Source organism: Vanacampus margaritifer, chromosome 4 (genome assembly GCF_051991255.1).
Source record: "Vanacampus margaritifer isolate UIUO_Vmar chromosome 4, RoL_Vmar_1.0, whole genome shotgun sequence".
NCBI lineage: Eukaryota > Metazoa > Chordata > Actinopteri > Syngnathiformes > Syngnathidae > Vanacampus > Vanacampus margaritifer.
In genome coordinates, this window is record NC_135435.1 from 13,672,656 (window position 1) to 13,688,426 (window position 15,771).

The 15,771-nt window shown below is 37.4% G+C and overlaps 1 protein-coding gene across 1 annotated transcript; it reads left to right on the forward strand.

The window, feature by feature from the left end:
- Positions 1-52: 52 nt before the first annotated feature.
- Positions 53-10,901, forward strand: fgf7 (fibroblast growth factor 7). The gene is made up of 4 exons (XM_077562685.1): positions 53-241; positions 458-1,060; positions 8,902-9,008; positions 9,078-10,901. Exons 2-4 carry the CDS (start codon positions 775-777, stop codon positions 9,291-9,293), a joined length of 609 nt encoding a protein of 202 aa, XP_077418811.1. The 5' UTR covers positions 53-241; positions 458-774; the 3' UTR covers positions 9,294-10,901.
- The last annotated feature ends 4,870 nt before the right edge of the window (positions 10,902-15,771 follow it).

Sequence of the window (15,771 nt, forward strand, 5' to 3'; positions counted from 1 at the left end):
GACTGGTTGAGATCTAATTGCTCTCAAGTGAGGTCAGCAGGAGGCATTTATCTCAGCGACAGTGAAGGATGCACACGCACTGCAGTCTCTCTGCCAGTAGCAGGCAGACATCCACTGGAACAGACACGCGCTCTCAGCTCCTCTCAGCTCTTCGCACTGCATTTCTGGACTTATTTGAGGTGTTACCATCCAAATTCGTGCTGAACGGGGAGTACAAGTCTGGCAAGTTCTTCCATCACATGTAAGTCATTCCATTTGTTTCTTTGTTGAGTTGAAAGCATTTGTTTGAAATCGGCAGTGACATAACGGCTCACATGTCAGCGCATGCCTGTCAAATTATACTCCAATATTGCATATTTATTGACAAGAATTGCTACACATTGAGCTACTTTAGCATAATGTGTCCGACAGAATATATAGGACATTTCCTGACATGTGTTATGATGCTCTTTGGCAGACTCCGGGGATAGAGAAGACAACGTTTTGCATCACTGAAGACTAAAAATCCCCAAAAGACAAAAACACTACATCCCAACTCCTTCTTCAGAATATTCTGCAGCCTCTTTCAACTCCAACCAACTTTTGGAAGTGTTTTCTTCCACAGCCAGCTTGACTATTGTCCTGCAAGGACTCCTTGCTGCCAGAGCGCAAACCCTGAGGTTGTAACTGGAGCGACAGAGTTCAACAGGGTTCACTTGGGCTAAGTGATAGCGAGCAGATCTCGTCGCCTGTTTTCAGTATGTTGTTCATCGATCCCCACTGCATTGTATTATAATGCGCAAATGGATGCTGACATGGAACCTTCCAAATCTGTTCTCGGGACTCTACCTGCACGCCATCTTCCTATTCAGCAGCGTGTGTGTGGTCTACAGTGACTGCACCCCGGCACAACTCGCTGCCATCATGAACTGCACCAGACACGAGCGTCACACCAGGAATTATGACTACCTGGAGGGAGGAGATGTGCGGGTCCGACAGCTGTTCAGCCGCACCCAGTGGTTCCTGACAATTGATGATGAAGGCAACATCAACGGGACTCAAGATCTAACCAACTGTTACAGTAAGGATGACTGTTTTGTCACTTTGATTACAAATCAATCAGCACAATGTGGCCACCTGCATGATTGTATGGTAATGCTGCTTTGCATTGAAAAAAACATTTGAGGTATCAGCCTTTAATTTAGTCATGCTTACCGGCAGCGTTCATAAAGTTGGACTTTACACAAGACAGAATAACAAACACGTCTATTGATATTGCGTGTGCTGATTTAATTGTGGCTTTCGCAGGTTTGTGATTGGCTACATTACTGTCTTCTACTGCACATTGAGTTAAAAAGGGTGCCTAAAAAAAATGATTAAACCAGGTGTCATCAAAAACAACAAGAGGCCATTCAGCAATATCAAGTGTGATTAGGCAGACTCAGGAATATTAGTGAACGCTTGACATTTTACCATTTTTAACCGAAAGGAGTCATTTCAAACTGAACTCTAACTGAATGAGAGTTTTTGTATAAACTTCAGCCGATTCATTGAACTTCTCTGAAAAGTTAGAAATGTGTCGCTTCTCCATCTTGAAATAACATTGTGCTTCACGATATGTTTTTTTTTTGTGTGTGTGAAGAAGTTCATTTATAACAATGAAAATCATATTTTAGCATTAAAAATATCATTTTGGTTGGCTTAAGAGCCCCTATATACTGATTTTTGCAGACGGGTGCACTGAAACGTATCTGAGGTCAAAATGATTGGTTAGATAGAAATAATGCCGCTCCTGTCAAGTACTAAGCGTCCAATTACACTAGTCTGATGTCATCCTTCACTCACCTGGTGTCTGGTTGCTTAGATATGCTGTGATGTATTTACCAGCTCGTAATTGATCTGGCAGCAAGCAGCATTACTCAGCATTCAAGCTTTCATTTATATGTAATCTGTCATTTATAACCGCCACAAATTAAAACATGTTATGATGAATGTAAGAGATTTCCACAGTCAGTACTGTTTATATCCACCACGGGGATTAGTAACAATAATTAGTAAAAGAGCCTGTCAAGGTGCCAGCAGTGTGTGAACAAATGATCAACAGTTGTCATGTGCTTGTGTAGCCAGAGTGACAGTGGTCAAACAAAGCAGGTGGTGGTGACCCTAACCCTGTCAAACCATAACAAGACTGTCATGAAGTCGACTTGGGAGCTGGTTGACAAATGTGTGTGACCTTGCACTCACACTAGCACATTTGTTCTGCCTGATTTACTCTCTCCAAAACGTACTATGATGAGAGGAGGTTTTGACTAAATTACAGGCAACCAAACTGAACTAAAATAACCTTCTGACAAGTACAAATTCCACTAATTGGCTGCAAAACAGAAAAAGTGCCATCTAAAAAAAAAAAAAAAGTCAGAAATTGTCTGGTTAATGTTGAGTGAGGTGTCAGTCAGAAATTGTAATTGTGTTCTGAATATCAGACTTTGAACGGCTAATGGGTCCTCACGCTGAGGATGTTTTAAGAAGTTATCGTTTCCTCCTATCTGGCAGTGCGGCTCTGGCTGGAATGTTGGTATGACAGCCAACCTAAAAGAGAATGGGAAAGATGTTTGTTTGTATGTTGGTTGGCAAAAAAAAAGAAGAAAAAAAGACCGGATTCAGACTTTTGTGGCTAACAATTGCATGCAAACAGCAAACTCAGGGACATTCAACACAGTAGCCTTTGATTCAAACAGCAGTGTATTCTTTTCTGTATCATCCTAAACTATAGTAAAGGCATTGTTTCATCCAAAACAATAAAGAACAAAATGAAACCACAATGTGAAACTGAGACCAGCGCTGTTTTCGGCTTCTACATTCCAGACTGGAAGCATGCCTGTGGTGCGTGTTTTACAACTTTTTGGACATTTCAAAGAGCACCTATTGTTATCTGAGGGGCAAATTTGCTGTCTGGTTGTACTTTTGGAATTCCTGGAAAAAGACAGACATACTGTAGCAATCAATATAATCAAATCATATAAATATGTTATGGGTGTCAGAATAATCGCATTAATATCTTGTTAACTTGAAGTGCCTCTAACGGCACCCATTTTTTTAAACGCTTGATTAACTCATTCACTGCCATAAATAAACATTTTAAATTAGGGGCAAGAGGCGATTAAAATGTTTAATTGTAATTAATCGCATGACTTCACTCGTTAACTCACGATTAATCACAAATTTTATATTGGTTCTAAATGTACAATAAAAAAATTATATATTTTCATACTCTTGTTAACATAAGTGGGGAAAATTTTAGTAGTAATAGTTCAAATGAAATTTTGATGTTTATAGCCGTCAATGGCAGTCAATGAATAAAAAAATTAAATAAAAAGATAAAATATTCGGGGCGTCAGGCGATTAAAGTTTTTAATCGTAATTAATCGCATGACTTCACTAGTGATTAATTACAAATTTCATAACTGTTCTAAATGTACAATAAAACAAATCTGGGTTTTCATACTCTTGTTAACAAAAGTGGGGGGAAAAATTAAACTAATAGAAATAGTTCAAATGAATTCTTGACGTTTATAGCCGTCAATGGCAGTGAATGATTAATGACCGCCCCTTTTTTGGAAAGCCTCTACTGAAGGGAATTCCAGTTGCGACGCAGCAGAAACGTCCACGTTAAAATTACCCAATAGAAATGCACTTTACTGCACTGCAGCTACAATACACAATGTTTAAGGGGCAGTATGTTTGAGCGGTGGAATTGTTAGCACGACCGCCGGTTCTCTGCTTTGAAAGAACGCAATCGGTTAGCCGTTAGCAACGAGCTAGTTTCCTCCAGCAAGACATGTCCGTGGCAATCTTAAACCCTATAAGAGCCAAGAGCCGAATGGACGCCGCCACTCCAAGTCACTTGATCTTTAGATGTGAGGCGTATTTTATTCACCAACTCCAGAAAAATAGCTCTTAAGTGCTCTTGGCCCGCTTGCAGCAGAGCGCCAGCGTCTGTGGCTTGCAGTAAAGCGCCGTCACTTTAATATCAATGCGCATCAGAGAACTTAACAAAATAAAAGCGATCAACATCGTGAAATGGAGTCACTATAACACAATTTAGCAATGGCGGAGGCACGCGGTGGCCACGGACACCCCCTTCACCTTGTAACTGAGCAACTCATTGACAATTGTAACAGCTCCAATGCATTGAATTCATAACATATGCTCTGAAATTATTTTATGCAGCTCACTAGTCGGTGCTCGCAGCCCAAGGTCGCCATGGGAATGGTATGGCTGCATGGTTAAGAACCAGACTTATTTAGACATTTCAGGTATGAACTTATGGCCACCCCTATATGAGTCATGGTGTCACCCTGGCCACCCCTACGAAAAATTCTGGCTACGCCACTGCAATTTAGCAGTAATAATTTAAATAGTCATGAATATATTTGTGGGGATTGGCGTCAAGTTGTATTTTACCATTTTCAAAATGTGCAGAAGTTCACAAGTTACTTCATGTTAAAAATTAGATAGCTCTTAATAAGAAAAGAACAAGATTATGATTCGGTTCCAGTAAAGTTACGTCATTTTACAATGCGCAACCCGTGTTGAACTTAACAAAATAAAAGCATTCAACGTTGTTCAAATGAGTCACTGTAGCACAATTCAGCAGTAATAAATGAAATAACAATGCATATATTTGTGGGGACTGGGGTCAAGTTATGCTTTTCAGATTTTAAGATGTGCAGAATTTCACAAGTTACTTCATGTTAAAAATTAGTCAGCTCTTAATATGAAGAGAAAAATAACAAGGCAATTATGCCATGTAGTGAGAGAAAAATGACCAATACAAATCAATGTCACACGTTTTTTACAGTACAGTACCTATTTTTAATTTTTTTTTTTGAATTTTTATGAAATTACTGAATCAACGACTAAAAAATGAAACCAAATTTCTATTAGGTTAACATTTTTCCCATTTTTATGTTAACAAGAGTGTGACAAAAATATATATATTATACACTTTATTATAAATTTAGATATAAATTGAGATATAAAATTTGCGATTAATCGTGAGTTAATTATTGAAGTCGTGCGATTAAATTTTTTTAATCCACTGACACCTATACAATATATATATATATCTTTGTTGTGTCAGTCGGTTCTTACCATGCATATGCTAAAAAACAACCAAAGTGGTGAAACAAATAAGATAGCAGCTGGTTTCATTTTAAACAAACTAGTAAACGCTAATTGTCAGCACATGAACATCAACGTGAAACTCCATGAGCAATGCTTAATGTGAGTTTGCAGCAAATATGATCACGATTGCAGGAGAGGGAAAAAAAACCTGCTGCCAGGTTGATTAAAAAAGTAAACCACAGCACAAAAAACAAAAAAACAACATGAATGTTATGTGTTGTTTAGTTTGTAGGGAGAGAGAAGAATTGTAAAATAATCCCGATGTTAGGGGCAACTAAATAAAACATATTCTAAGCCACATTGAACTACATACTAATGGGCAACGAGTATCGAGTTGTGTCAGGAAGGAAGGAAAAAAGACTTAATCCAATGAATAAAATACCCTGCCATTATATTTAGTTTTAGTGTTTCAGCAAATCTATTCAAATTACACAGTATAGTATTGCGGAATAATGCACCAATACCAATCCTTGAAAGTGGCTTTTAAATATTGAATTCAAGATCTATTAAAGAGAACACAATCTTTAAACTAATGACAAATGTGTGTGTACATTACACGCGTCAAAATGTGTAATGGATAAGTTTTCCATCTCTTCACAGTAGAGCAAAAAAAAAAACTCTTATCTGTCACATAATGTATTTGGAACTGCACTTTCATGCTATAATATTATGACAATATGCTTACGGACAACACGAATAGCTATGCTATCATACTTGTCCTTATTAAGTTCAATAATAGTTTACACTAACAAATAAATAATAATGAAAAAGTCAAAATGTGTAAAAAAATAAAATAAAATAATAATTTTAAGTATACAAATAGAGACGTAGAGTTTTGGGACTGTCTACATGACATTTCTTAATGTCAGCTCAACAGGCACTCATGGGCTAGCAATGGTGACTTGAAGAGTGCCGAGCATAAACAACATTCCAAGATTGGGAGACTGTCATCTGTTTGTGATCTCGCAAGTGAGATCAACACTGCATGCTCAATGTCAGTCTGGAAAACAGCTCCAATAGAGGAATTCCCTCTTTCCTGCAGCGGTCAGGTGCCAAGACGTTGAATTCTCACAGAAAATGTTGAAAAAACTTGATACAGTACGTAATGCGTATGATGTATTGCTGCCATGTAGTTGTTAGTATGTTTTACTAAAATAACAAACTTACAAAGAGGGACACCTGCAACACCTGATAGAATCCAATACAAGTACAATACAATGTAGTTGCTTTGGTATTGCCAAAGTGTATTCATAAAGTGCAATTGTGAGGGTCCCACTAGTTTGCCCCTTTCTATAACTAAAACAAAACCCAAATATTATAATGAATGCTGTGATTGACTGGCGTCTGGTGTGCCCCGCCTCATGCCCAAAATGATGATAAGCGCAAGAGCAGTGATTCTCAACGTCTACAAGGTACAAGGAAGAATCACTGAATGAAATGATGAAACTTTGCATAAAGTTAAAGTGGCTTCATCCAATACAGTCCGTTTGTTAATACAGTTCAGTTTTTACTTTTACATTGCACAAAATACATTTACATTCCATCTTTTAGAAATGTTTGCTTTCATTTTTTAATTAGTTTTACTTTCCTAGTTTTAAGTACAGTGTTAATGTGCTGTGCATATTGTTGTAGTGGCTGAGAAAATTATTCAATAAACTCTTTAGAAATAAAATGTCTGCCTTGTTTTTAAAGAAAGCCTGTATTTTAATGTTGGCTATTATGAACTTAGGCACAGGGCAGGCAGGGAAGGAAGCTTGGAATATGAATTGTGTTACTATTGTTGGTATGAACTATAAGAATGTAATATCTGTTGCCAATGGTAACATCACCATTATTCACACTCAATTCAGTTAATGGTATGCCATGATATTGCTTATATATTATGATCAAATGGCTTAAATTGTTTAGATAGCAATACTGTAACTTGCAGGAAGAACTGTATATTTGTGTTTTATAGATTCGACATGGGGGTGGGATTAAAGAAGTTTTCTTCTCCCCACTCTCTTTCAGGCAAAATCATATTTGTCCCTCTTTTTCAATTTTTTTTTCTCTGTTCATATTATGAAACTACAGTATAAATTGTTGCTTCTGTGCTCAAGTTGTTGCCTGAGATAAATGAAAAATTAATGAATGAAAGGAATGAAGCAAAGCAAAAGAAAAAATAAACCCAAAAACCTCTAATAATGAGTACAGTGAATTATTTACATTTTAGCTCTGTGGTCCACGCTTTATATTGATTTTCTTTTACAATCCAATAATGCCAATGATTTCATCATTTTAACTCATTCACTGCCATTGACAGCTGTAGACGTCAAAAATTCATTTCAACTATTTCTATTAGTTTAACATTTTTTTCCACTTTTGTTAACAAGAGTATAAAAACCTAGATTTTTTTTTACTGTTCATTTAGAACACATATAACATTTGTGAATAATCGTGAGTTTACCAGTGAAGTCATGCGATTAATTATGATTACAAATTTTAATCGCCCAACACCCCAAAATTTGAATAATGTTTTCTTTTATTTTTTTTATTCATTCACTGCCATTCACGACTATAAACGTCAAAAATTCATTTAAACTATTTCTATTAGTTTAACATTTTGTATGAAAACCTATATTTTTTTTATTGTGCATTTAGAACAGATATAAAATGTGTGATTAATTGTGAGTTACTAATGAACTAATGAAGTCATGCGATTAATTACAATAAAAATGTTGATCGCCTGTCGCCGCAAATTTTTAATAATCTTTTTTTATGAATTTATGGCAGTGAATGAGTTGAAAGCTTTGAAAAACATATTAGAATATCTATTTAATATTTTATTTATTTGTTTATTATTTATTTCAAAATTGAAATATAGCCTAATGTTCCATTTTGGGTTGTTATGTTTACATCACTGAAGGAATCAGTGCCTTACCAGTCCTGACCCTCATTGCATGTGACTGACTTGGTGAGCTAAGTCATTTTTGTGGTAGCGCTTGATGTGAAAAGTAACAAATCCACTGTGCTAAACGAAATGGTGGATGGATTAGAATTAGTAGTATTTAGACGATCTATTTATAAACTACAACCACAACAATAAATGTGGTTACGTGAATATCTCTATGACGGACGGTCTCAATCGAAGCTGATCATTATTATCTTTGTAAAGTCAGAATTGTTGATACATCTCTAATTGGTTCCATAACACTGAAATACCTAATGAAGTGTTTGTCTGTAAATATTGTACCATTCTGAAGATCATCAAAGCCGCAGACGAGCTAAGCTTTAGTTCTTAACATTCATGGTACATGTTGCTTCTGCTGTCAATAACAAAGCCCCCCGGGTGTACTGCATACAAACACGACTCGCATGAATCACTCATTTACACGAAACCACAATTGTAATGCATGTATGTGCGTACACTCGCACTTTTCAAGAGCAGGCCTTGACTATAACGTGCAAAGCTCACGCAAGGAGGTTGTTTTCTCAATCCCGGGGGGGAATGAGCCCTAATCTGTCTCCCATATGTGCTATGGCATATAAATTGTGGCTTGTGTAAGGGTCAGGCAGGTCAACTAGCAAGTTTGAATGAAGCCAGAGAGGCCACGTTCTCATTAACCACAGGAACTTTGCTCTCGTTCTGTTAATGAAGACAAATGTGGAGGGGGCGGGAACGCATTCTGGGGCGAAGGCTGGACGTCAACAGCGGCTTACCTGTTCTGTTCTACATCTCCATTTGTTGTCTGATAGGCATCCTCGAGATCAGGACAGTGTCTGAGGGGGGCATACTGGCTATCAAAGGCATAAAGAGTCAGCATTACATCTCCATGAACAAAGCCGGGCAGCTGCAAGGAAAGGTAAATATCAAACGTACAGCAAGCAGCACGTGGCTGGATTTAAGTTGCCCTTCTTGTGACCCTTTGCAGAGAACCTACAATGAAAACTGCAACTTCAAGGAGGTTTTCCTAGAAAACTACTTCAATGCTTACTCGTCGGCAAAGTGGACTAAAAACGGCAAGGAGATGTTCATAGCGCTGTCTCAGAAGGGGCGGCCCATGCGAGGGAAGAAGACCAGGAGGGAGCACGTGGCGTCGCACTTCATCCCCATGAAATGCAGGGAAGAGGAGAGGAGGGCGGACTGAGATAAAAGGACTCACTTTGTGTATGAATTCACTTAGCGAATATGTTAACGGACATGTAAACACGCCACTCTTCTCAAGACCGCCGTCAGCCATTTGCAGTTTTCCCGAAGCGTTCGTTCTCTTGGCCATAGCTCGCCAGTTGACATCAGAGCAGTGTTGCAAAACTCACGACACACCTCCAATTAATACGACCACATAGTCATTTTAAAGCCAATTTATGACCAAGTGTTACATATTGTAGTTTAGCGACCCCTATTGGCCAACATAAATAGCAGGGGAAAAAATAGTAAAATGAACCATAAGTGGGTACTGATACTCAAACCCGGGTTTGGTACTCAGTTGATGAGTCTATCCGACTGAGCTAACCGGCCTGTAATTACACTCTATTAACAGTTGGGTCAAAAGTAACCCAATTATGGATAAAAAAAATTGAACGATTTCACTTTCTCGGTCAATTTGACCAACTTTCTGGGTTGTTTTATACAAAATGACCCAATTTCTGACCCAAGTAAAGGATCTAACCAATATCTATGAAATGTTTTACACTAAAAAAACAATTTCTTGACTCAAAGTTGGGTCAAATTGACCCAAGTAGAGGATCGGTCCATTTTTGACCCATAGTTGGGTTATTTTTGACCCAACTGTTTTTAGAGTATTTTGTAACATCAACCATAGTACAACAGCCTCTTACTAACCCCAACCATTAGCCAGTTAAAGATGTAAGGTGTGCAACTTCACTGAAATCTTAATATTAAGCCCAACCATTACTCCCCAGGTGAGGAATGAATGAAACACTAAAAAGCACTGTAATAACTACTGGCTGGTTAGCTCAGTAAATTGGATATTTGTCTTCTGACCAAATAACCCGGGTTCGAGACCCGTTATCTTCACCATTCTATTTTTTCGCTATTTACATAGAAGGCGTTAAAACTACAATACGTTACACTTATAATCGTAATATAGCTTAAGTCATAATTTTGCCACATGACCTATGTATGCCAGTCACATAGCTCCAACATGTACAATTTACACTACACATGGCAAGTTCCTCGAAACAGGATGTTCTTATCAAAGCACGCAGCGCAAGATCTGCTACAAGCACCACTGATAAACACACTGAACTCCTAGAGGAGGCATTCGCGCAAAGCCAGGGAAAGTCTAGCCATAGGGATGCGCTGAAATCTGCGCTGACTTCAGATTGAACAACCAGAGTTCAGCATGGGTAGAACTTTATCACTCCCCGTATCATCCTCTTAATGGAGCTTTTGTAAATGCTGGGTTCCAGTGCAGCACTCCAGGTAAACGTGCCCTGCTCCAGGGCTTTGGTGTCTTTGGTGTTCTTTCTTTCTTTTTTTTGTCAAGAACGGATCTTCCTTCAAGAAACTTGTGTCAATTATGACATGTTGGAGCTGTGTGACAACCGTCAAACTGCAGTTGGGGGACAAAAAGTCAGATTTGCGCTTCCTGTTAATTTAACATTCATGTGTCCCAATACTTTTGTCCAAATTGTGTATTTGTCAGGGAAAAAAACAAAGCAACACATTATAACGTCTTCAGGTGGCACAGCTAGAACACATGCAAGTAGCTTGACTTGCTCCATCAGCTTTTAAACCATTATTCAATGTTATTGTTATTTTATTATTAAATATTATATTTCTTTATAAAAGTAATTTCCATTGTGTGTTTTCTTGTTATTTATTCATAGCAACGCATGCACACAAACATACACGTACATAAAACGGATCAAATGAAACAAGCTGGACTTGTAAAAGTACTCATGAAACACATTGTCGAGTCCGGATTGTCCTTGTAACATTCAATTCAGCTTTTTAGGCAAACGTGGAGCATGTAAAAGTTTTTGTCGGTAATGTGGACTAAATGACTGAGTCAAGACAACATTCTAATTAAAAATGTAAACGCATTTATGTTGTATGAGATAATTGAAGTCCAGTCTATGCAAATGAATCATTCTCACAGTTGATTGACACTGCCTTGACCTACAAAACAGGAGTGGAGTGTACTTTTATAAATCTTCTGAGGGGCATACGAAATAGAAACGTTTGATTTGTGAGTTTGATCATTTGGGGTGTATGTATTAAAAAAAAAATTATTTTGCAAATTTATAGATGCCGAACCCAAATATGCCCAGATTGGGCATGCTTTCTCTTTCAGTAGCACGAGAAAGTGTGTCCAAACTTTGACTGGCAGACTTGAAATGTTCAAGAGACTTGAAGCTGATAATTCACTGTCATTATCATAATATGACGACATATTACGTTAAAAAATCTTTTACTATTTGCACACCACTATAAAATACTGAGCCAAAAAGACCATGTTCCACTTCTTTGGAGTAACATATGTATGTTATTATGCATCAGTGCATACGTGCTTAAGTATGTACGGTACATAAGTAACAAGATGTATGATTCGTCATTTGATGCGATGTGAAAGAAAAAAGGAACATTTTGATATCCATCTCACCCCTTTTTATGATTAAATCATTTATTTCAGGACTCTACAAAAACATATCGAAATTCCTCCGGAGAGATTGAAGAAATGTTTTTTAGATTAGTCAAGATAATCCAATGATGATGATACTGTTGATTTTTAGGTAACAACATATAAGACACAGCAAAGAAACATTTGGGAAATATTCTAGCCCTTAAATATTGATATACCAATTAGAGGATAATCAAAATATGTGACGTTTTAAATAATGTAATTTGAATTCCGCTGAGTTTTGATGACAATGACCACAATAACAGACGTATTGGCAGAGTTCCCACACTTTCCAGCCTCATTCGTGCCCCCCGCCCCTACACACACACACACACACACACACAGCTTTACCTCTGCGGGCTGGGTTCACATCTGGACCCCTGTCAGATACAGACAGTCAAATTGAGAGAGCGAACCCCTGAAATGCATTTGACCCAAACATGTGAGCAAGGTAAAGCCGCCTGCCAAGTCACGCAAAGTTAGCCTTAGCAGATAATTTGTAACATACTTAAAATGTAAACACATTTCACATTCAAGGTTGTATGGTCCCAGCGGACCCAAGAAGCCGGCACCAGTGAGAGAGAACTGTCAGGAGAGAGCACGCAAAGTGGCATCATTTACACAAAAACAACGAAACATGTATTTCATTGGAATTACAGCACGTTTTTATTCAACAAAAGAGAGCCTCAATATTGTCTATTCCTTTTAAATAACCACATAAATAGTGAAAAGGTGTCGTCATATCCAAAATAGGATATCAATGCCGTTGATTCTCGAGTGGTGCAGGCGCCCTCTAGTGGTACGTAAAAGAATCACTCAATTAAATGTTTAAACTGCATGACCCTCCAACAGTACAATACATTTGTTAAGTACAGTTTAGTTGTATTTAACTGTTCAGCACATTTGCATTTAATCTTTTAAAATGTATTGTTTTTCAACAATCTAAGGCACAATCTTTAAATTGTATGGCCATAATACTGTAATTGAATCATTATACATGAAAATGTGTCAATATTTTTGTATAAATAGTTAATTCATTGAAAACTAATTCAGATAATCAATTATTAATCATTTATAGACTTTGCTTAACTTAATTGTCCAAATCCTTGGAATGTCAGCCTCTCAAAAGCAAATATTATCCGATTTCTGTAGTCCTCTGAAAGCAGACTGATAACATTTGTGTTGAATACAAATAAGACTTTTGCAAACATTTGCTTTCACTTTGGCAAACAATGATCAACATTTTCTGAAACGTTGTGGACCAAAACAGTAATGGAATCATAATCCGTTTATGTTTGTGCATTTTTTTGTTTGTACTGTCAAATTAAAATAATGTCCTTTTGTTGAATAAAGAATGGATTTTTTTTTTTTTACGTAACTCATCGTCAAAACAATCAACAGACTAATTAATTGTTAAAATAATTGTTACTTGCAGCAAAAACTATTTAAAATAACATTTGTATACAGTGGTTTGCTTTTTCTTGTCCAGTACTTAGCCTAAAAAATTTTTTTTTTTGCACAACGTATTTGAGACTTCAAAGCACCTCACAAGGATTTGCATGTTCGCTTTTTCTTTAGACTTTTTTTTTTCATTCCACTAGAAGAATGAGTCTCAGCTTGAGAGAATGACAACATCATCAATCATATATGTCGTCTCTTGCATTAAAAAAATTAAGGAAGTGCATTTTGTGACAAAGTTTGACAAATTACGGTGCCTGTTGTGTAATAGTTAACTGTATTGAAATTTAATCTGTTTGATTTTTACTGTGGTTAGATTATTTTTGTTGAAATATTGCTTTCAAAACTGCCTGTGCAATTAATAATAGTTTTGTGAGTCTGGAATAGATTATTTCTGTTTCTAAAATTTCCAATGGGAAAAACTTTTTCAAAATAAAAAGACTGTGTTCACACAATAAAGGTTCCAGTGGATGTGTTTAAATGCCTCAAGCATTGCCTTACCTGCAACAAATCAACTGAAGAGTGCTTGTGCAATTTAATTGCGTTTTGTGGTTACATAATGATGCTATGACAAAAACACATTATTTGTTAAAACGGTTTGGAATCCCTTTGATATTTGTGTGGAGGCATAAATGCAGCAAACCACATGTGGTCCATATTACCAACTGCATGCACGGACAGTCTGACAATATGAGCAGCGTCTTGGGAAAAGACTAGCGGTGGGCGGGGGGATTGGACCTGGCGGCTGGGGGGGTTGTGAAAGTATTGGCGAGTGAAGATCAACTGGGCGGGAGGCCATAGAGTCTCGTGCGATGCAGAGAGGTGGGTTTGGACCAACCCGAGAAACAGGGAGGTTGAACTGCCAAAAAAACTTTTGTTCAAAGAAGTCTATGTTTATGCATTCAGCGAGATTTTGTGTCTGAAAAACACCAACGCGTTGTGATAGCAACAGCAAGCACATCGACAGCAAAAGATTGGCAAATTTGTGTGGGAAAAACCTTACAATGCTTTTTTTTTTTTTTTCACTACAAGCAAGTCACGCAAGCACTTGGGATTGGTGAATTGTGATTTGGAGGATTACCTGTCAGATGTATAGGATGGTTAGAATTACAGTAATCTCCTGTGAGTAATTTACAGTAATCCAAGCAACTGATCCCTGCCGCATATAGGGAGAACTGTGAATAATTGACACCATTTCGTCTCAAGATGTTTAGGTTAATATATCACACACAACATATGATCCCAAAACACTTTAACATCATTTTACAACATAGTCTGACGTGGATGCATACAAATGAAATCCGTCTCAATCAACACCTCTGGGCTATGTGTGGTGGTGATTTTTTCATTGAGCCATTTTCAGCAGTTAAAAAGTTAATATTTCATCAAGATTTTTTTCTGGGGTTGGTCAGCATTTTACAGTTGCTATTCCAATTAAATCAGTCAACAAAACAAATATGTATATCTGTTGGGATTGACTTTCTGAATCCCATAAGCATACATCAACAGAGCAATTCTCGTCAGGGCAAGTCTCTCTCTAATAACAAAAGTACCAAACAGAATAGCATCCTATTGTACCTCCTTAATTGATCAAATATTTACAAACAATATAGAAAGTAAAGTGATAAGTGGAATATTAATAAATGCTATTAGTGATCACCTGCCTGTATTTATTATTTATAAATGTAATGGTTGGCGGCACGGTGGGTGACTGGTTAGCACGTCCGCCTCCCAGTGCAGAGGACGTGAGCTCGAGTCCGGGCTTCGGCCTTCCTGGGTGGAGTTTGCATGTTCTCCCCGTGCTTGCGTGGGTTTTCTCCAGGTGCTCCGGTTTCCTCCCACATTCCAAAGACATGCTTGGCAGGTTGATTGGACACTCCAAATTGTCCATAGGTGTGATTGTGATTGTGAGTGTGGATGGTTGTTTGTCTCTGTGTGCCCTGCAATTGGCTGGCAACCAGTTCAGGGTGTACCCTGCCTACTGCCCAAAGCCAGCTGGGATAGGCTCCAGCAACCCCCATGACCCCTGTGAGGACAAGTGGTTAGGAAAATAGATGGATGGATGGATAAATGTAATTGTAGAAAACAGAAGCTATTAAAACAAATCAAATATAAGCGATTAAGAATGATTAAATCTTTAGTGGCTCTAAAAAAAAAAAAAAGTACAGTAAATTCACAGTATATATAGGCCTACAATGAAAATGGTCGTTAAAGCATGAGGTTTCATACCATCATACCATTATGAGAGTGCATCTTCAAGAATGATTATTATTAAAAACTTTAAGAGAATCATTTTTGAGAAGTGTTGCAAAACTGTTTCTTCCTGTTTCCTTGTTCTTCTGAAGCTGTATGTATATGTACTATAAAAAATAATAATAATAAAAATTAATAAATACATGTCTTTTCAAGGGTACAGCTCGAAGTATTATGAATTGTATCATTTACAAAATTTTGCAAACATTTACGTATTTTGACCTAATGTACGTGCCATTCATAGCGACCTTCTGCGCATCCGCCGTAG